This window comes from Oncorhynchus keta, chromosome 4 (assembly GCF_023373465.1).
Source record: "Oncorhynchus keta strain PuntledgeMale-10-30-2019 chromosome 4, Oket_V2, whole genome shotgun sequence".
In the NCBI taxonomy this organism is placed as follows: Eukaryota; Metazoa; Chordata; class Actinopteri; order Salmoniformes; family Salmonidae; genus Oncorhynchus; species Oncorhynchus keta.
In genome coordinates, this window is record NC_068424.1 from 47,483,241 (window position 1) to 47,506,101 (window position 22,861).

A 22,861-nucleotide genomic window follows, 5' to 3' on the forward strand; every position below is an offset into this window, starting at 1 on the left:
TGTGGTGCGTCTGATCCACGAGGGCCAGCTCAGACCATACCGGTTGGACGAGCACAGTGCAGAGGAGCTCAAAGGCATATGGGACTGCTGTGGAGAGATGGCTGCAACCAGAGAGTAACAGGGTAGGGACCCTGTGTTAGTGTAAGTGATGTCTCTATGTGTGTTTATTTCTGTTTTGATTGTGTTTGTGTGTGTTTAGGAGATTGATACGTGTCTCTTTTATCTCTGACAGGATGAGTTGCTGCTCTCTCTGATCTCCCTGTATATACGTGTTCAGAACGGCCTCTTCACGACACCCTCCACACCTCACCGCAGGCGAGCTGTCCAAGATCTGCCTCCATCAGTTAGCCGCATACAACTCACCAGTCAATCCATCCAGTAGAATATCAATCAATCGATCAGTCATCCACCATAATCCATTCTACTATTACTCAGTTAATCAACCTGTCAATCAACCATTCAGTCTGTCAGTCTATGAAAAAGGCTAGCTAGACAACCATGCCTCAACAACATTTACTAAATCTATTGACATGACAAACAGACAAATTGTATTGGGAGGCCTTCAATGTAAGGTGCAAAAAGAGATGCTTAAGTGTTTTCAAAGAAGCAGAGGTGTTGCTGCTAACCAGACTCATAGTCTGTAACTTATTCTCTCATCAGTCCAGCAGAGAATTTGCTGGCTTGAAATTCATCTAAATAAGGGCAATTAATTTTCTTTGTGAGAGAAGAGGAACCTATGAAGAGTCTAAATTTGAATGCTACTACAGTTACTGCCCTCTGCTTTACTTTGACTGAAGGAATGTTCACAGTTTTAGAATGGAGCATATTGTCCATGTTGACTAACTTCAATCTTGGAGTGCTTAATGTTTGGTCTAGACGTCTATTATGATTTAATAACTGTGTGTATTTAATGACCTCTCGTGCTTTGTCATTATCAGTGAGACTATTCTGATGTTTTATCCTCTGCTTTGAACGTAAATGTTTTCAAAGATTCAAGTAGACAGCCTTTCTCATCTGCCTCATGGCAGATGTGAAAGGACTACAGGAGACTGTGCCTAAACTCCAGTTGGAAGAGTGGCTCCAAATGTCAGGACTGTTCTATCTCAGCTGTTCGAACGGAATTTCAATAGAACACTCAGTGGATTTTATTAAGGCCCCGTAATGAGTAGGATTCTGTGTTTTCACATGCGAAAGGAATTACTTTTGATTTAAAAAAAAACGCTATATCTGCCTTCACAATGAAAAATAGTCTTATAACTCAAACATTTTTATGGAAAAGACATGTATGTTTCTGAACGATGCACCATGCTGCATCGTTAACAATATGAGCGTGTGGCACGGACCTCCATTTCATTTTGAGCAGGGCACGCCTCCCTCACTGGCATCGCCCGGTCACTTGACGTGCCATTGGCCGGTTCAATCCGGGGAAGCTTAAATGATGACATTTCCTGAGTGGTTTTGCTCAAGACTTTCTAAATAAAGTGAAAAAGTATTTATTTATGTTGAATCAAGTTCCTGTGGTTTTGTTTGGGGTGATTCTTACTTCCTATTTAGGTGGTCTGGTATTGCTCAACCTGCCATGCCAACATGGAATGAAACTTCAGAAGAACGCAGAGAAGACATTATTGTATCCAAAATGGGGACTGAGTTTAAAACTCACAGGAATGTAGCATTTTGCTCCCAGTTGTGGTCCTATTTGTTCTTTCTTAGGACGTACAATAGAGTATCTAGGCTGAAATGTTTTGTTTTTGAAGGCGAGGGTAAATGGAAAATTACATATTTCCGAGGAAAGCCAGAAAAATATATTTATTCAAGTTTCAGAGTTTTCGACACATTGTCTGTAAATGTAATTACTGTCCTTGCAGAAACCATACTGTGATTTGGTTAGCATAAGCTAAAAGGATAACCCACAAATTATTTGTCCTTTGCCTTCAAGCAGTAAAGTAAAAATAACATTTACATTACACTGAGTATCCCAAACCTTAGGAACACCGTTCTAACATTGAGTTGCACCCCCACCTCTACAAGGTGTCGAAAGCGTTTCACAGGGACGCTGGCCCATGTTAACTCCAATGCTTCCTACAGTTGTGTCAAGTTGGCTGGATGTCCTTTGGGTGGTGGACCGTTCTTGATACACATGGGAAACTGTTGAGCATGAAACTCAGCAGCATTGCAATTCTTGACACAAACCGGTGCACCTGGCACCTACTAACATACCCCGTTCAAAGGCAATTACATGTTTGTCTTGCACAATCACCCTCTGAATGGTACATAATCCATGTTTCAATTGTCTCAATGCTTAAAAATCCTTCTTTAACCTTCCTCCCCATTCATCTATACTGATTTGAAGTGGATTTAACAAGTGACATCAATAAGGGATCATGGCTTTCACCTGGTCAGTCTGTCATGGAAAGAGCAGGTGTTCTTAATGTTTTGGTATACTCAATGGATATCATACATACAGTTAAAGGGACATTTAAAAATGTTTCACTTCATATTCATCATCTCCAGCACCACCACAACATCAACATATGTGAAAATTGTGCATTTCTATATTTTGTAGTAAAAAAGATAGTGGAAGATAAGGCTGGACTTACATGAAGCAACTTCCACGACATTTTCGCTACAGTTGCAGGTTGCAAGTGACATCATCTCAAGCAACTTTGCTGTTACATGCTACTCAAACGTGATTAAAATTGCATGCAACAGCCAATCAAATTGAAGCTGCTTGTTTGAGAATCTCCCCATGTCTTCTGCTGCATTACATTGTGGTTTCACAAATGATTGTTTATCCAACCATTTGGTTATTGTAACAGCAAGGATATAGAAGATATGCATTATGTACAATTTAGCTTGTTAGCTAGCCAAAATGACATTGCTAACACCAACACAGCTAGCTAGCACAGATCATAGTGGACATTTTTCAGTTCAAAATATAATTTGACTGCTAAACCATGTACAATCATTTGTATATGATCTCTTGTTGTGCTACTCTCTGTTCTGTCAACCTTGACCACTGATGGTGCTGCACAGCACTGACAGCTGTGTTGACATGACAACTGGGTCAGAATTCCTAACCTTCGAATGAATAATGTGACAAAAGTGTTTGTTTTGATTGGCTGTTGCTTGCAACCAAGTTGCAGATGAGTTGCTTATTATTTCACGAAGCAATGAAGAAGCAACTCAAATTGCGTGAAAGTTTCATCGTGTAACGGCAGCCTGTTTCCAATGACATCATCAAGCAATTAGAAGACAATGCCTACTCATAAATGCTTAAAATCACATTATGCACATGTAACAGTATAGCTTCCGTCCCTCTCCTCGCCCCAACCTGGGCTCGAACCATGGACCCTCTGCACACATCAACCATGAAGCATCGTGCCACAAAAGCCACGGCCCTTGCAGAGCAAGGGGAACAACTACTTCTAGGTCTCAGAGCGAGTAACGTCACCGACTGAAACACTATTAGCGCGCACCACCGCTAACTAGCTAGCCATTTCACATCAGCCACAATCACCCCCCCTTTTGACCTCATCCTTTTTCGAAGCAAGCAGTGATCCAGATCAACAGCATCAATGTAACAGTATAGCTTCCGTCCCTCTCCTCGCCCCAACCTGGGCTCAAACCAGGGACCCTCTGCACACATCAACCACAGTCACTCACGAAGCATTGTTACCCATCGCAGTGACGTCACCGACTGAAACACTATTAGCGCGCACCACCGCTAACTAGCTAGCCATTTCACATCAGCCACACACACCAATGATGTCATTGGAAATAGTTATCTTTATCTTTTTTACAAATAAACATAGAAATGCGCCATTTTCACATGTTGATGTTGGGGTGGTGCTGGAGATGATGAATATGCAATTGAACATTTTTAAAATTTCCCTTTAATAAAAAGCTCATAGTTTTCTCTCCTTTCAACTCAGTATTCAGAATAGCTGCTGACAATCCGAGTAAATGTCTTACAACAATTTGGATTTACAGCTGACATATAGCTTTTCACTTTGACGTAGAGCTTGTATCTGCAATCATCATAATTACAGTAGGCAGTATTAGCTGAATTCTACATTCAATACAAGGAATCAACATTTTTACAGCATAATTGACCCCCCAAAAATGATGAAGTGACGAATGAATGAACATCAAACTACTGAGTGTTACAGAAATAAAGAATCGATTGAATCAATCAAAAACAAAGCCTTTGTGTTGTCAATACTGTGATCCACACATTTCCTTATACAGTTGTATCTGCCTTTCATTCCCTACTGTAGCATATAGCATATAGGCTATATGTCGACTGGCTGAGTCTGAAGTAATATTGGTTAACGGCACAACTAAAATCTTGTGCCATTTAGACAGCTGCGTGATTCTGTCATATTGTGACTGTCATACAAAACAACTATGGCTAGAGATTTTTTTTTAAACAATACACATGCTTTCATTGATGTAAATAGCATCTCAATATCCATTTCAATGCATTTCATGCAGCATGTCTATGCTGAAAGACAATACATGGAATGTGGTCCCCAGTTAGATTGCATCTCATGTTATTACGTCCAGCATCAAACTAAGCCATCATACAAATATAAAACCTGCTCAAATATACTGTAGCACAAATGATACAATTGCATTGTTTGCTACTGTCTTGCTGCTGCATAGCATGTTGAAAAAGGTAGTCCTACAATGTGAAAGTGAACCCGCTGACAAATGTCAATTCAAACACCACCAGCATTCGTTCCCATTTCCCTCAAATAATAGATTAACCCTCACCATAGTGGCTACAGAAGAATATAATGTACATTAAAAGTACAAATAGCCTACAAAAAGCTGTGAGCAACACAATCTGTTCTGTCAGGGTAGATGCATCTTTGGTGCATAGATTTAAAAGATCATCTCCAAAACATACAACAAAGAAGAGTAATTCATGTAAAATAAGGCATTATATATATTAATTACACAACTAAGGCACTATCTGTGATTAGATTCATTCTCGCCGTTGTTTTTCCAAAACTTGTCATGGGATATAACAAGCCACACGACTTCCTGTCTGTATACAGTGTAAAACAGGCCTAAAAACTGATTTTCAATGCTTTAACAAAATATCACAATTCCATTTCTTTGGCTCTGTGCTCCCAGAATGATTCTACAGTGAGCAGGAGAAGATAGAAAGTGGATGAATTCCAGATCAGAATGTGGACAGTTTGATGATGTCGGAGCTGTCAGACATAGAAATAGAATTATGCTTTCAGCAGAACTGATAGCTATTGGTTTTCACCAGTGGTTGCTCCTCCTCTTCGTGCTCACACGACTGGTCACAGGAGCCGTCACAACACTTAGGCTCATCATTATCATCACACGGCTCCAACTCCTCGACCGTCATGTCCTGCTGCAGCTGGATGTTCTGGTGCTGCTGGGACAGGAGAGTAGAACACTGAAGAGAACAGGTTTCAAAACAAATACTCATTCATGAGTTACAGTATTGCTATCTTCAAACAATGCTTAAGTCTGGTCAATCCATTCTGACAATGAAACATGTTTCATGCTGTCCATTGGGTATATGCTGTTTTATTCTGAGATATACAGCTTATCTACCATGGTAAACATCAATCCCCCTGTCTGTGTTACCTGATCTGGACGTTCTGGCTCCTCACCCAGTAATCTCTCAATCAGCTGGCTGATCTTGCTGAAGGTCGGTCGCTCTGTTGGCTCCAGATTCCAGCACATTTTCATGATTGTATACCTAGTGGGGCATAAATACATGATTACCTTATTCTTCTTTATTCTTACTCTTATTATTATCCATCCTGATGCCCAGTCACTTTACCCTGCCTTCATGTAAATATCTACCTCAAATACGGTAAATCGTACCCTTCCTTGCACATTGATCTGGTACTGCTACTCCCTGTATATACAGTAGCTTGATTCTTGTGTATATTATTCCTCTTGTGTTATTTTGTACTCTGCATCGTTGGGAAGGGCTCGTAAGAAAGCATGTCACGGCAAACAACTGTTGTATTCAGCGCATGTGACAAATATAATTTGATTTGAAGTATCATATTGGTTCCGATACCGTAAAAAAAATACAATATTTTGTATCATTCCTCGTCGTTCTACAAGGCCCTCAAGCATCATGGAGAAGATTGTCTCAATATAGAGCTCTGTGGTCTTTCGAACATCGGAGATCCACCCCTCCTAAACACCACTACAGTCCCTCTAGTCTTCTCCTTGCCTGGTCTGTGAAATGGCACTGTTTCGGGCCCCAGCCTGCTGATCATGTGGCTAACACGCAGAACCACGCCTGACCAAGGACTGACTCATCCCCACACAAAGGGGCCCAGATGAATAAGTCCTGACTCAGTCTCAGTCCCCCTCTGTCGCTCTGTCTCCGGACCCACAATACAGTTATTCCGGGCAGTGTGGCAACCACAGCGAATCGACACACACAGATGTATGGAGCCTTGGAGATATTGAAAAATACACTCTTTATTTCTTGTTTCTATGGGGTGTTTGATTGTGGAGGAGAGCTTTGTTACTTTTTCAATGTAGGGCTCAGAACTACAGCCAAGTCCTCTGGAATCAGCCATGCTTAATGCTTCTATGGCACAATACATGTACAAGGGGGTATGACTGGAACATAGGGGGTCTTTGTTCAGTCTTGCAGAATATTATAAAAGGATATTGTAGTATACATGAATGTGTATCCCAATGAAGCCCAATTGGCCTGGGGACAAGGTTACTTAAACCTAAAAGCCCTGAATCTGTAACTTACATCTCTGGAGGTGCGAAGTCTGGTCGAGACATCTGATAACCACACTTGATCATGTTGTAGAATTTAGTATCCACCAGGATACTGGGGTAGGGGCTTTTTCCTAAAGAAATTAAACAAAGACACATGAATTAAACAACTAAACAAGAACGACTGAATGATTTCACCAGAGATATAAAAATCTATTATGTTGAGAAATCTAGGTTTCTGCCAGCTCACCTAGAGAGAAGATCTCCCATAGCAGGATCCCATAGGACCAGACGTCACTCTGGCCAGTGTAGAGACAGTCAAAGATACTCTCTGGAGCCATCCACTTCACTGGCAGACGCGCCTATAGACACACGGTGCGAGGAAGCGCATATCAAACACACGAGAATGTTTTTTTATTGACATGGAAACATGTTACTGAGGTTGTCGTTGTTGTTCGCTCACATTGCCCTTCACCACATAGTTGGAGTCATTCATGATGTCACGTGCCAGGCCGAAGTCACAGATCTTAGCCACACGGAGGTCTGTCAGGAGGACGTTCCGAGCTGCAACGTCCCGGTGGATACACTGAGACAGACAGAGAGAGAGAATCAGTTACAGTAGCTTACGACGGCATCACAAAGTGCATCTCTCATTTCCAAGAGATTATATATATTTTTTCAACTATAGTATGCTGAATTTTCATCAAACATAATCTCAAACTGCGAAGTATACTTATTACAAGCCTTGTTTCGCAACCATTGTTGTGAAACTTTGTGTGGATGTGACTCACGTTCTTGGCTGCAAGGAAGTCCAGGCCCTGAGCCACCTGGTAGGAGAATCTCAGCAGGTCCTCCATGTCCAACGGCCACGAGTCCGGCCCACCATCCTCACACACAGAGTCTGATAGAATAGAATTTCATGTTCATAGAAATGTCCAACTGAACCAATGCAATGAATGGTGCTAGATAAAAGAAAAGAGAGTAAGACGGCTCAATTACCCAGAGAGGAGTTGACAGGCTGGGGACCAGGCCTCATCTCCAGGTAGCTGTCAGAACACACACTGGATATCCCACTATCACTGGTAGAAGGAGCGGAGAACGGGATCAGGGAGGAGAGGAGGTTGAGGGTCGAGAGGTGGTAAATCACACAAAGTGGTTACTTCACAAGACTGCTTCTCTGTATGCTGAATAAAGGTGAGTCAGAGTACACCTTCTTTTTCATGGGCTTGGTGCCAACATTATCCATACCTTCTGATGAACTGTTTCCCCTCACAGAGGTTCTTGTAGTCACTGGTCTCCTCTGGTACCGCTGGTATGTTCATGACAAAGTTCAGGAAGGTCTCCTGCTTGTGTCGCAGGAAGTTCAGAAGGTCGCCATGACTACAGTACTCAGTGATCACCAGTACAGGTCCTGAGATAAGAAGCATTTATATTTTATAATAAATATAGAAAACGTTCAAAATTCCACATAGTACGAAACTTGACTCAAATGCATTTCCAAAAATATACAGATACTGTAATTCTCTGAATGTCTCTGCACTTCTTCAGATAGGAAGCTGTGTTTTATAGTGTTCAGTCTCACCCGCCTGAGTGCAGGCTCCCAGGAGGTTGACAATGTTCTTGTGCTGTCCCAGGTGACTCAGAATCTTCAGTTCTGACATCAAAGCCTCTCTCTCATCTGAGTGGGCCCTGGCTGCAGAAAGAGATAGATAGATAAATAAACAGAGAGAAAGAGAAACCCAATCATATGACACTTCCGTACCACTGTCATCACAGACGGTTTCTCAGGCTTTGATCGATTCTACTCCTGAACTAAAAAAAACTTGTTCAATTCAATGGATTCTGACCTTTGAGCATCTTTACAGCCACTCGCATCGCATTGTCGTCCTCCCCCAGACCATAGGCTGTGGCCTCCACCACCTTCCCAAAGGCCCCGGCTCCTAGGATCTTTCCTGCGGGTCACACATCCAACGCATCACTTTCTCGTCTGACTGTATGTCAATATGCTTTCTTTCCCGTAAATAAATACACTTTACAGTTGTACATGTAGTTGAGATTCCACTCATTCACCATACAGTATGGAATATCTAACCCAGGGATGGGCAACTGGCAAATTCACAAAAAAAATGTCAATAATAATTCAGTCGAGGTCTCAACTTACTGTTGATAGTTAGAATAGAAGAATACACAAGGGGCAATGTCGAAATTTGGTTGTGCATCAGCAGTCAATTAGCCCATGTCAGCAATGTTTTTCTAGCATGGTAAGTTATTCTAGCGGCCAGCTATCTAAACTTGTAGTAAGCATGGTCGAATTACTGACGGGATGGGGCCCATTAATGATCATTTATCATATTAAAAACTGCTAACATGTGCTTCCACATTATGGCAAAATGAGCAGAATTGCATGAAATGATTTATACAATTTCAAAAACGTCTCTCCGCTCCATGGCAAAATGTTTAGAATTGCAGCCAACTTGCTTTAAAACGGCAAAGTTTTCACTACGCCACATGGCAAAATGTGCAGAATTTCAGGAAATGAACTCTAACCCCCTTGTGGGAGTCGTAGTTTTGCTCCACTACCCCGACGAGCTTCTTGGGACTCTTCTGTAGTCCGTACACGCCGATCTGCCAACTTCTGTCTGTAGCGTCCGAACAGTTTGAGCTCCACACTAATATGATCCCTCTGTGGAAAGGTAAGTCTCTCACAAACACGTACATGTCCATTGTTTTTGCCTTAGGATGCCCACAAGCCTCACAGGACTCCTCTGAAGGTCCCCCATGACCAGTTAAACCAATTCATTGAAGCACTGTATATGGAGATAGGTTGTGCCAAAAATAAGTGGTCAAATCCATGTCAGAATATCTTATATCTCTCAGATATAGAAACAGACACTTCAGAACAAACTGTTCCATGTCGTGAATCTGTTATTCAATGTGTTTGTATGGCCTAACAGTAGTAAGGCCAAATGACATTTTTCATCAACCTTCCAAGAACCAAATCACTGCAGTAGCCGATCTAAGAAAAGGCCACACACCGAGCTTGAGCTTGTCCCGGGGAAACTCCCACTTCTCATTGTACGGCATCTGAGTTGGGTCGATAAAGGTGTAGTTGTTTCCTTCACTGGCCTGGATGATCTTCCACCGGATCTCATATCTCGGTTTCTTCAGAGGGAAGGAAATGTTCATTAGTCAACCATTTGAATAACTAAGGGTTCTCCATGGTTTCTTTGACTAAAGGTAACAATGATTTCAAACGACATATATTTGTCAATACTCTATTCATGAACATATCAGTTTCTTACCTAGTTTATTTTAGATGAGATTGCATACTGGTCTATTAGTATATTTTCTATATTGCAGAGGGTGTTTTGTGTCCTACCTGTTTGTACTTGTAGAGCAGGACCATGAGTAGCAGGAGGAGAAGGGCCAGCAAACCAGCTGCTCCCAATAGAGTGGAGGTGAACATTATATCTATCCAATCAGAGAGAAGAGTCAGGGTGTCTGGTGTCGACACACTTAGAACATTCTGTGTGTGTTGGCTTTGTTATGGGTTTATGTGGAACCAAGGAAGAGTAGCTGTAGCTAAAGCAACGGCTATTGTGAATCTGAATAAACAAAAGAACAGACAGTTCATGTACAGCTCATGTGCTTGACTATGATGACACAGGAAAAAGGAGTATGAACTTAAGGATAAGACAGTAAGCCTGAGGATAACCATGGGTGACCGTGCTCTGGCTCTTACTGGAAACGTCCATGGCGAAGGTGTCTTTACCGACTCCGACCAGGTTGAAGGCGACACACTCCACGGTCATCCTATGGCTGGACGGTTCCACTGTCAGGACGCTCTGGACCTCGACCGCTCCATACTCCTCCCTCTGGACCTCGACTGTTTGGGCCAAGAGAGGAGCAGGCATCTGGAGACCTGTTGCGTTCTCATTGCACCTGTTCCATAGGAAGACACAGATAGGATAGAGTTCCCCATTTAGTTATGATACCTAATACGTCATTATATATATATTTTTTAAATACATACTATACTTATTAAGGCTATCTTTTACAATGTCAATATCATACCACTGTGCCCTCTCTAACACCTACGTGGTTCGGATTCCAGAGCACTGGTACCAGAGGATTATGGGAGCAGGGTAACCGAACGACGTGCACGTGAGGGTGGTGATGTTCTCCCATCTCACCATGGCAACCGGCCTCTCTGCCAATCAAGAGAGAGCAGAGGAAGTCAGTGGCATGGTCAAGTAATACATCTCACACACTCAACATAGAGACAAATATGTTCAATAGATGCTGTGCTGAAAAAAAATGTATTCCTCAGAGAGAATGGTTGTTGTATGAACTGACACTGTGTATTAGTATGTCTGTACTCATACTTTACTTACGATACATTTGGATTTGGAATGTAATGGATGCGTTGGCCATGGAACTATTGGCATAGAAGGTGTACTGGCCCTGCTCCTGTGCAATCATCCTCTTGAGCAGCAGGGTAGCGGAATACCTGAGTGAAAAACAAGCCTGATCTACAGTCGTGGCCAAAAGTTTTGAGAATGACACAAATAGTAATTTTCACAAAGTCGGCTGCCTCAGTTTGTATGATGGCAATTTGCATATACTCCAGATTGTTATGAAGAGTGATCAGATGAATTGCAATTAATTGAAAAGTCCCTCTTTGCCATGCAAATGAACTGAATCCCCAAAAACATTTCCCCTGCATTTCAGCCCTGCTACAAAAGGACCAGCTGACATCATGTCAGTGATTCTCTCGTTAACACAGGTGTGAATGTTGACGAGGACAAGGCTGGAGATCACTCTGTCATGCTGATTGAGTTCGAATAACAGACTGGAAGCTTCAAAAGGAGGGTAGTCCTTGGAATCATTGTTCTTCCTCTGTCAACCATAGTTACCTGGAAGGAAACATGTGCCATCATCATTGCTTTGCACAAAAAGGGCTTCACTGCCAGTAAGATTGCACCAAAGTCAACCATTTATCGGATCATCAAGAACTTCAAGGAGAGCGGTTCAATTGTTGTGAAGAAGGCTTCAGGGTGCCCAAGAAAGTCCAGCAAGCGCCAGGACCATCTCCTAAAGTTGATTCAGCTGCGGGATCGGGGCATCACCAGTACAAATCTTGCTCAGGAATGGCAGCATGCAGGTGTGAGTGCATCTGCATGCACAGTGAGGCGAAGACTTTTGGAGGATGGCCTGGTGTCAAGATGGGCAGCAAAGAAGCCACGTCTCTCTTCTCTGTACCTTGTGCAGCTATTCTGCAAAAGGTACAGGGATTGGACTGCTGAGGACTGGGGTAAAGTCATTTTCTCTGATGAAACCCCTTTCCAATTGTTTGGGGCATCCGGAAAAAAAGCTTGTCCGGAGAAGACAAGGTGAGCGCTACCATCAGTCCTGTGTCATGCCAACAGTAAAGCATCCTGAGAACATTCATGTGTGGGCTCACTCACAACATTCAGCCAAGGGCTCACTCACAATTTTGCCTAAGAACACAGCCATGAATAAAGAATGGTACCAACACATCCCCTGAGAGCAACTTCTCCCAACCATCCAGGAACAGTTTGGTGACAAAACAATGCCTTTTCCAGCATAATGGAGCACCTTGCCATAAGGCAAAAGTAGTAACTAAGTGGCTCTGGGAACAAAACATCAATATTTTGGGTCCATGGCCAGGAAACTCCCCAGACCTTAATCCCATTGAGAATTTGTGGTCAATCCTCAAGAGGCTTGATATTATACTTCAGTATTCCATAGTAACATCTGACAAAAATATCTAAAGACACTGAAGCAGCAAACTTTGTGAAACTTAATATTTGTGTCATTCTCAAAACTTTTGGTCGTGACTGTACACTCTTAGAAAAAAAGGTACTATTTAGAACCTAAAAGGGTTCTTCGGCTGTCCCCATAAGAGAACCCTATGAAGAAGCCTTTTTGTTTCCAGGTAGAATTAGTTTGGTTCCATGTAGAATAATTTTGGGGTTCCACAGAGAGATATACATGGAACACAAATGGGTTCTACCTGGAACCAAAAAGGGTTCTCCTATGGGGAGAGCTGAATAACCCTTTTGGAACCCTTTTTTTCTAAGAGTTTATTGTAGTCACTGGAAATGTTTAACTGGGACAAAAGTGGAATGAATGCAGATGTTGTGTGGTTTGGTGACTAATACATGCTAGTTCTCCTTAGACAGTTACTGCTATGTGTCATAGCGGAGGTAAAACATTAGCTCTTTCCTTCCCTTAACTCTAGTTTCATAGTACAGAACTCTTTGGACCGGTGGTGGTGACGTCTGAGTTTGTGCCAGATAAACAAATAAACGGAAACATCAGCTCATTTCAAATCTTCTGCAGTTTCCCCATTCTGAATTTCGGTACATTCAGAAAGTATTCAGACCCATTGACATTTTCCACAATATGTTACGTTACAGCCTTATTCAACAATGTATTAAATAACAAATGTCCTCATCAATTTACACACAATACCCCATAATGACAAAGCAGAAAGAGGTAAAAAAAAATTTTTTGCAAATGTATTAAAAATAAAAAACTGAAAAGCCTTATTTACATAAGTATTCAGACCCTTTGCTATGGGACTCGAAATTGAGCTCATGTGCATCCAGTTTCCATTGATCATTCTTCATATGTTTCTACAACTTGATTGGACCCCACCTGTGGTAAATTCAATTGATTGGACATAATATGGACAGGCAAACACCTGTCTATATAAGGTGCCACAGTTGACAGTGCACGTCAGAGCAAAAACGACGGCCATGAGGTTGAAGGCATTGTCCGTAGAGCTCCGAGAAAGGATTGTGTCGAGGCACAGATCTGGGGAAGGGTACCAAAACATTTCTGCAGAATTGAAGGTCCCAAAGAACATAGTGGATTATATCATTTTTTAAATGGAAGAAATTTGGAACCACCAAGACTCCAAGAGCTAGCCACCCAGCCAAACTGAGCAATCCGGGGAGAGGGCCTTTGTCAGGGAGGTGACCAAGAACCCGATGGTCACTCTGACAGAGCTCCAGAGCTCCTCTGTGGAGATGGGAGAACCTTCCAGAAGGATAACCATCTCTGCAGCATTCAAGACAGAAGCCACTTGTCAGTAAAAGGCACATGACAGCCAGATTGGAGGACTCTCAGACCATGAGAAACAAGATTCTCTGGTCTGATGAAGCCAAGATTGAACTCTTTGGCCTGAATGCCATGCGTCACATTTGGTGGAAACCTGACACCATCCCTACCGTAAAGCATGGTGGTGGCAGCATCATGCTGTGGGGATGTTTTTCAGCGGCAGGGACTGGGAGACTAGTCTGGATTGAGGGAAAGATGAACAGAGCAAAGTACAGAGAGATTTTTATGAAATCCTTCTCCAGAGCGCTCAGGACCTCAGACTGGGGCGAAGGTTCACCTTGCAACAGGACAATGACTCTAAGCACACAGCCAAGACAACGCAGCAGTGGCTTCAGAACAAGTCTCTGAATGTGTTTTAGTGGCACAGCCTGAGCCTGGACTTGAATCCGATCGAACATCTCTGGAGGGACCTGAAAAAAGCTGTGCGGCTACTCATCTAACCTGACAAACTTTCAGAGGTACTGCAGAAAAGAATGGGAGAAACTCCCCAAATACAGGTGTGCCACGCTTGTAGTGTCATACCCAAGAAGACTCGAGGCTGTAATCGCTGTCAAAGGTGCTTCCACAAAGTACTAAGTAAAGGGTCTGAATATGTACTATGTACACTATTTTTATTTATTTTTATTTTTGCAAACATTTCTAGAAACCTGTTTTTTGCTTTGTCATTATGGGGTATTGGAATTTAAAAAAATAATAATTTAAGAATAAGGCTGTAACGTAACAAAATGTGGAAAAAGTAATGGGTCTGAATACTTTCCGAATGCACTGCATAATTATGATCAAGTGAGCCTTTGATCCGTGAACATTTTAAAATACAGTTTTCTGTTGCTGCCCTTTAGTCCCAAAGCCCCAAAGCCTTCCCAAAAACAGCTAGAGGATCACTCCTCACTCAGTCAGTGCTCTTCATCTTGTTGTTGTATGAGTACCACCCACCTGTTGTTATAGCGTGTAAAGGTTTGTTCCTGCGTGGAGGAGGCTGTAGGGGTGTCCCAGTGCTGGCCTATGATCTGAGGGTACGCCTCGATCAGGACACTGAGTTTCAGGTCTTCCCCCTCGTTCACGTCAATGGACAGGCCCTGGTGAGCCAGCTTGGAGGACAGCTGGGGAGAAAGACGGATGTAGGCCTCCTCTGGACAGAGACATGGAGAGACATGGGAGTGGTTATCTTCAAGGTCAGCCAGAAGTGTTTTCATTAGGCACTGAAACAGAGAGGGACTTCCTAAACTTGTCCACCCCCAAAAAAAAGCTTCTGTTGCAAAATGTTTTGATACAGTCTGCGTTGATTCTCACGATCCAGTTCTGCGACTGGAATGTGTTCTAATATCCCCATGTGTGCCTGAATTGTATTAGAGTTATCCAATAACTTACCTACAACCATCAGGGAGGTGGTAGATTTGTTGACTCCAGCCTCGTTGGTGCCGATGCAGGTAATGTTGCCTGTGTCTGACTGGTCCACTACAGGGATGGTCAGGATGCTTTCAATGTCCAGACGGTTACTGTCTACTGATTGGACTTTCTGCTCTATTGTAAATCTCTGTAAGAAGAGACAGGAAAATAACATAATGTCATTGTCAAGACATATTGTCATGCATTTTATTTTGGCCAACAGTGGAACAAATAGGTTGTTCCAGATACTCTGAAAGTGCTTGCCTTTTTGGAGCTGTAATTCCACGTGACATTATAGTTGAAGTTGGGGTTGTGTGTGGTGCAGTGGATGCTCAGCTTCTCGCCCACGATATGAACATACTCATCCTTTTCCAGGAATACATAAGGTGGGAAACGCAGCCCTGGACACAGAGGGAACCAGGAACACAGCATGTATAAGAAAAGCACAAACTCCTTTGCCAATTCGAATACTTGTTCCTGAATTTGAATACATAGCAATTTTATAGTACAGTATGGTACATGGGCCTGATCAAGCATGTGACTTTAAGTAAAGTATCCCTCCACAACACTCAACCTACTTACTTTGGATGATGTTGAGGTTGAAAGTCTTGGAAGTCCTCTCCACCCCGTGGAGTTTGGCGCTGCAGACATAGTCAGCATTGTAGCTGGGGTGGAGGTTGCGGATGAGAATGCCTCTGCGGGGGTCTGCTGTGTAGTTCATCCCTGGGGGCACGGAGGTACAGTTGTCCATGCGGAGCCCCAAGTCTGTGGCCTCTGGGTCGGTCAGCAGGCAGGGGAGCAGGTGGTCCTCACCCTCCTTCCTCACCACACGCAGGGACGCGCTGCTGGTCCAAAACAGGCTGTCTGGGTCTGGTGGAGAAGGGGGGGGTATGTTAGAATGAGGGATACTGGCCAACACACCGTCTCTACAGGTATGGTAAACAAACAGTAACTCTCTCCTCTTCTGAGCTTACCTTTCACATACACGTGCACCGTAGAGAACAAGTCCCGAACCTTGACGTTCACACTGGTATATTCACATTTATATGTCCCAGTGTGTTCTGCAGAGGGGCGGTCCACCCTGAAGGTTCTGACTCTCCCATTGCCCTTGGAGATTAAGCTCTTGTGTTTGGACAACCGGGTCAGCCAGTTGACTGGCCCATCCCCCTCACACCTCAGGACCAATGGGGTGCCAGGGTTCAGTACTACTTCAGACCCAACCACGACCTCTGAGTTTAGCTTGATCACAGGACGCCGCCATTCTGAGGAGGTTAACATAGAGATGAGATCATAAATCTACGCGTTTCAAAACAACTGGGACCTCGGAAGTGGGGAATCTCTGACTTCAGTGCGTTCAAGACTAATGGGAACTCAGAAAAAGCTTAAACTTGGAAAATGTGTTTTTAACAGACATACAACTCGGAATTCCGAGTCGGAAACCCTGGCATCTTTATAGACGTCTGACCAGAATATAACTGATGTCATGATTTGACCCCAAAAAATTCAGACTACCCAGTTTTCTTGAAAGCACCATATTGGTTTTTCAAATAGGGGGTGCTTATATTTGTCCTGTTTCACACATGTACAAGTGTCAGGTGTAAAATGGAAATGTGTTATTTGCATAAGTGACCCTGGACAAACAAGTTTTTCACCTAGTCGACACAGGGATTCAAACTACTGTAGCAACCTTTCAGCCCAATGCTCTTGAACAACTTTGCTACCTGCCACCCTGTGCATGACCAGGAAACTCTGATTCCTAAACATGGTTATATCAACTGGTTTTTATTTCAGCCAACTCTGTCAAGACAAGATTTAAACCTCAAATCACTATTTCTTTTTCTGAATGTCTTCTTGGTCACTCTGTGTTTAGGATTAAGAGTCATCTTGGACACCACAAATTCAGGAAACAAATGACAGAACTGGCCAGTCTGGCTCTAAAGGAGAGATCCTATTCTCTCTCTCACTTCTGCTTTTCTTCTCTATATCGATGTCATGCTACGGAGAAAGGGTGTGAATGGAGACACATTTACTAGTCCCTCAGGGACCCACAGACATTTCATAATTTAGTTGTAGCCCTGAACTAGTTCAGCTGATTTACCTAGTCAAGGGTCGCGTTCCCCTGCTCAGATGTTGCATGCATCAACTGCATGTTGCGTCATCGACAGTACGGTCGGGCACCAGATTGCTATAAAATAGTATATGGCTAGCTGATACATAAAATACATATCCAGGCATGTAAGATCTGGCACGTGGCAGAAACACCTGGGCAGAGGAACACGCCGAAGGGCTTGATGATTAGTTGACTAGTTGAGTCAGGTGTGCTAGTTCTGGAATATATCAAATACAGTGGGGCAAAAAAGTATTTAGTCAGCCACCAATTGTGCAAGTTCTCCCACTTAAAAAGATGAGAGAGGCCTGTAATTTTCATCATAGGTACACTTCAACTATCTAGAAAATCACATCGTAGGATTTTTAATGAAATTATTTGCAAATTATGGAGGAAAATAAGTATTTGGTCACCTACAAACAAGCAAGATTTCTGGCTCTCACAGACCTGTAACTTCTTCTTTAAGAGGCTCCTCTGTCCACCACTCGTTACCTGTATTAATGGCACCTGTTTGAACTTGTTATCAGTATAAAAGACACCTGTCCACAACTGCAAACAGTCACACTCCGAACTCCACTATGGCCAAGACCAAAGAGCTGTCAAAGGACACCAGAACATTTTTTGTAGACATGCACCAGCCTGGGAAGACTGAATCTGCAATAGGTAAGCAGCTTGGTTTGAAGAAATCAACTGTGGGAGCAATTATTAGGAAATGGAAGACATACAAGACCACTGATAATCTCCCTTGATCTGGGGCTCCACGCAAGATCTCACCCCGCGGGGTCAAAATGATCACAAGAACGGTGAGAAAAAATCCCAGAACCACACGGGGGGACCTAGTGAATGACCTGCAGAGAGCTGCGACCAAAGTAACAAAGCCTACCATCAGTAACACACTACGCCGCCAGGGACTCAAATCCTGCAGTGCCAGACGTGTCCCCCTGCTTAAGCCAGTACATGTCTAGGCCCGTCTGAAGTTTGCTAGAGAGCATTTGGATGATCCAGAAGAAGATTGGGAGAATGTCATATGGTCAGATGAAACCAAAATATAACTTTTTGGTAAAAACTCAACTCGTCGTGTTTGGAGGACAAAGAATGCTGAGTTGCATCCAAAGAACACCATGCCTACTGTGAAGCATGGGGGTGGAAACATCATGCTTTGGGTCTGTTTTTCTGCAAAGGGACCAGGATGACCCAATCCGTGTAAAGGAAATAATTATTGGGGCCATGTATCGTGAGATTTTGAGTGAAAACCTCCTTCCATCAGCAAGGGCATTGAAGATGAAATGTGGCTGGGTCTTTCAGCATGACAATGATCCCAAACACACTGCCTGGGAAATGAAGGAGTGGCTTCGTAAGAAGCATTTCAAGGTCCTGGAGTGGCCTAGCCAATCTCCAGATCTCAACTCCATAGAAAATCTTTGGAGGGAGTTGAAAGTCTGTTGCCCAGCAACAGCCCCAAAACATCACTGCATGGAGGAATGGGCCAAAATACCAGCAACAGTGTGTGAAAACCTTATGAAGACTTACAGAAAACATTTGACCTCTGTCATTGCCAACAAAGGGTATATAACAAAGTATTGAGATAAACTTTTGTTATTGACCAAATACTTATTTTCCACCATAATTTGCAAATAAATTCATTAAAAATTCTACAGTGTGATTTTCATAGTTGAAGTGTACCTATGATGAAAATTACAGGCCTCTCTCATCTTTTTAAGTGGGAGAACTTGCACAATTGGTGGCTGATTAAATACTTTTTTGCCCCACTGTACATCTTAAATACAGTTAAATAAGGGTTAAATAAAAATACATGGAACGGTTTGAGAACCACCCTCCTAGACTATGGTAATGCCCTGGCCCTTTTACACCCACAAACACCAACACAGAAACAAACAAAGACATCTTTGAATTCCTTATTTTCTTCCCGAAACAGAAGGGTCAGAGTGAGACAGAGGGAGCTGTATGGGGTGGTAAAACCATGTATATGTCCTTTGGGTGTGACAAAGCTAACTGCTGGTGATGCGCTGATACAGGGACAAACAATGCCGTCTTTGAGACACTCAAGCAAATCACAGGGGCCAAGGGAGTCTGAAGAACTTCGACATAAAGCTACTGTAGAATATGGCTTCAAATAGCATGTTTTTCTTATCCTCCTTTAACTCTCTAACACCTTATTTGATAAAAAGTTAATTTGGGCTCTATTGGGCTCTCTTGTGGTGGATTTATTTCAGCATCCACTCTCCTGTATCTGGTAAAGCATGGATCAGAAAACAACATCTGAAAATTACAATAGGTTTTGTCTCAATTCATTCTTTCATGTAAAGTATGTCTTGTTTTTGATTTATCTCAAAGCAGAACTGAGTTTTGTTGTTCAGCAGATTTTCTTAGTTACCACAATCCACAGCTCAATCTCAGTGTCAAAGTGAGGGAGTGCTCATGGTTTTGGGCTATTCAGTATCGATTGGGTCTAGACTTCCCGATAACATTACACACCACCTTCCTATGGACTCCAAGTATACTAGCTCCCTATCAAATGGCTGTTGAGCAATGGAACAAGAACAGCAGCTGATGTACAGGACATTACGGTCCTACCAAAAGAGGCACATAAAAATAAAAATAATGAAACATTAAAAACGCCATAATTTTCTGATAAAATTATACTAAATATATTCACGTCACCAAATCATTGATTAAAACACACTGTTTTGCAATGAAGGTCGTCAGTGGCCTCAAGAGCACTCTGTAGGGTAGCACCATGGTGTTGCCAGAGGTAAGCTAGTTTCCGTCCTTCTCTGGGTACATTGACTTCAATACAAAACCTAGGAGGCTCATGGTTCTCAACCCCTTCCATAGACTTACACAGTAATTATGAAAAGTTCCGGAGGACGTCCTCCAACCTATCAGAGCTCTTACAGCATGAACTGCCATTTTGTCCGCATAATCAAAGAATCAGAGAATTAATCTAGTACTGAGAGCATAAGCTACAGCTAGCTTGCACTGCAGTGCATAAAATGTGATTGGTAGTTGACTCAAAGAAAGAGAAAGACAATAGTTGAACAGCTTTGAACAAATACATTTCTTCAAAAATGAAGGCGTAGCAAGAGAGAGGGCGAGAGAGTGGCGACCAGTGGCGACACATCATTCAGGGCTGGTGGGGCAGAGCCCCACCTGTTTAGCCCTGTACGCATGTTATTTTGGCATTACAACATGTCACATATCAGTTTGCAAACATTGTTATTAAAAAATCATTGAGTTGATAAAGCCGCATACATGTTTTTGCTTTCTTGAATAAGGCAGATCCAAAATGCAGGTGTTTCAGCCGAGCTCAGTGCTTTCTGTGGTGGTGGGGAAAATATGGAGCGTAGGGATTGGTAATGTTCTCTAGCTGTGCCGTGATTGGCTCAGTGTTCTGTCACTCATGGGGACACTACGTCACTGCAAAATCTACGGGGAGATGTCCAAAATTCAAGCCCCTTGAGTGCTGCCATATATTTACATTAGAAGTGCCCACCTGAGAAGACTCAAGGTCATTGGTCACAGATAAAATTATGTAAAATCATATTATATCTACCATAGACAAGCAGTCATCATCATGAATCAAGTCAAAATCCTTTTCAATCCTTGTCTTATGAAGAGAAATTATAGATTAAAAAAAGTCTGAAAATATTTGGTTTTACAAATACTTAAATATCAGCTATTGGGGCAGCAGGTAGCCTAGTGGTGAGAGCATTGGGCCAGTAACCGAAAGGTTGCTCAGATCGAATCTCTGAGCTGACAAGGTAAGAATCTGTTGTCTTGCCCCTGAACAAGGCAGTTAACCCACTGTTCCCTGGTATGCTGTCATTGTAAATAAGAATTTGTTCTTAACTGACTTGCCTAGTTAAATAAATAAAAATTAACTGTGGTTCCAAGTACTTAAGTAGTTTTTTAGGGTATCTGTACCTTTCTTTACTATTGATATTTCTGACCACTTTTACTTTTACTCCACTACATTCCTCAATAATATAATGTACTTTTTACTTCATACATTTTCCATAACACCCAAAAGTACTAGTTACATTTCGAATGCTTAGCAGGACAGAAAAATTGCCATATTCACAGACTTTTTAAGAGAACATCCCTTGTCATCTCTGCCTCAGATCTGGCCAGACTCGCTAAAAACAAATGCTTCGTTTGTAAATGATGTCTTAGTGTTGTAGTGTGCTTGCAGCTATCCGTAAAATAATAAAGCAAGAAAATTGTGCTGTCTGGTTTGAAATTATTTATACTTCTACTTTTGATACTTAAGTATATTTGTGCAATTACATTTACTTTTGATAATTAAGTATATTTAAAATGAAATACTTTTGCACTTTTACTCAAGTAGTATTTTACTAGGTGACTTTCACTTTTACTCGAGTCATTTTCTATTTAGGCATCCTTTATTTTACTGAAGTATGACAGTTGGGTACTTTTTCCACCGCTGCATATAAATTGCATTTTAGTCTGGTAATATATATGTAAAAGTATGGAGGACACAAGAGATGTGAGTACAATGTCAACAACACAACACGTGAATCCCAATATGATGCAGTATAGTTGAAAACAGGTGTTGAGTCGTACCTTGAGCTGCAGTGGGCAGGATCCCCAGCAGAAAGGCCAGGTACAGCTCCATCCTGGATCGGCTCCAAATCTATGTGTGTCTGTATGTCTAGGAGTGTTGTTATTGTGTCTGTGGTCAAGGAGAAAAATGAGGAATCATTACGCTGGATCTCTGCTGTCACTCACTGTCATACACTTCTTCTTTTCTAAAGAGGATATTTGGAAATCAAACTTTCAGGATTTGTCACCTTGAAATGTTTTATTTTATTTTTTAAAATGTTACGTTTATTTTACTAGGCAAGCCAGTTAAGAACAAATTCTTATTTTCAATGACGGCCTAGGAACAGTGGGTTAACTGCCTGTTCAGGGGCAGAACGACAGATTTTTACCTTGTAAGCTCGGGGATTTGAACTTGCAACCTTCCGGTTACTAGTCCAACGCTCTAACTAGGCTACCCTAGTGGTTATATAGACCAGACCTTACTGAAAGCCTTTTCAAATGTCATTCACATGCTATTAATAAAAGTTACTGTGTAACATGGCTAAGATTGGAAACAATGAACTCTACTGAACCTGTAGATTTCTTCAGCTCAGTGGTATGCCTCTGATCCCACAGAGCTCTGTGGATTCACCATCCGGGAGCGAGTAAAGTCACTCCAACCCTGTCTCTCTTCTGTCTCTATCTCCCTTAGCCTGACCAGAAGCCAGTAAAAGAGAGAGAGGCATAAACAGACAGATAGAGGTGTCACGCTCCCCACTAATGACCATGTGTCTCTGTTTAGCTAGAAAACAGGACGGCCCTCCCAGTCCTAATGCCATGGTGCTGAGACTAATCTGCTCTGATGATGGGTCACACTGCTGCTCTGCTGCCTAGCCCCAGCCCAAGCCTGCTAAG

General features: G+C 42.4%; 1 protein-coding gene across 2 annotated transcripts; it reads right to left on the minus strand.

Moving 5' to 3' along the window:
* Positions 1 to 1,791: 1,791 nt before the first annotated feature.
* On the minus strand, positions 1,792 to 22,744 carry LOC118376065 (macrophage colony-stimulating factor 1 receptor 1-like). Of its 2 annotated transcripts, none has more exons than XM_035762735.2 (22): positions 22,540 to 22,744; positions 21,989 to 22,097; positions 16,251 to 16,538; positions 15,859 to 16,146; positions 15,541 to 15,677; positions 15,259 to 15,424; positions 14,824 to 15,019; positions 11,136 to 11,251; positions 10,840 to 10,951; positions 10,484 to 10,683; positions 10,121 to 10,212; positions 9,777 to 9,903; positions 8,589 to 8,693; positions 8,324 to 8,434; positions 7,990 to 8,152; positions 7,741 to 7,820; positions 7,533 to 7,642; positions 7,205 to 7,327; positions 6,992 to 7,103; positions 6,776 to 6,875; positions 5,632 to 5,746; positions 1,792 to 5,416 (listed from the first exon to the last, which is right to left on the minus strand). In XM_035762735.2, the coding sequence occupies exons 2-22, from the start codon at positions 22,038 to 22,040 to the stop codon at positions 5,252 to 5,254; spliced, it is 2,958 nt and encodes a 985-aa protein (XP_035618628.1). In that variant the 5' UTR covers positions 22,041 to 22,097; positions 22,540 to 22,744; the 3' UTR covers positions 1,792 to 5,251. The 2 variants fall into 2 exon arrangements, with proteins under 2 accessions (XP_035618628.1, XP_035618634.1); XM_035762741.2 differs by having other exon boundaries at positions 1,792 to 5,413; positions 22,540 to 22,741.
* Positions 22,745 to 22,861: the final 117 nt, after the last annotated feature.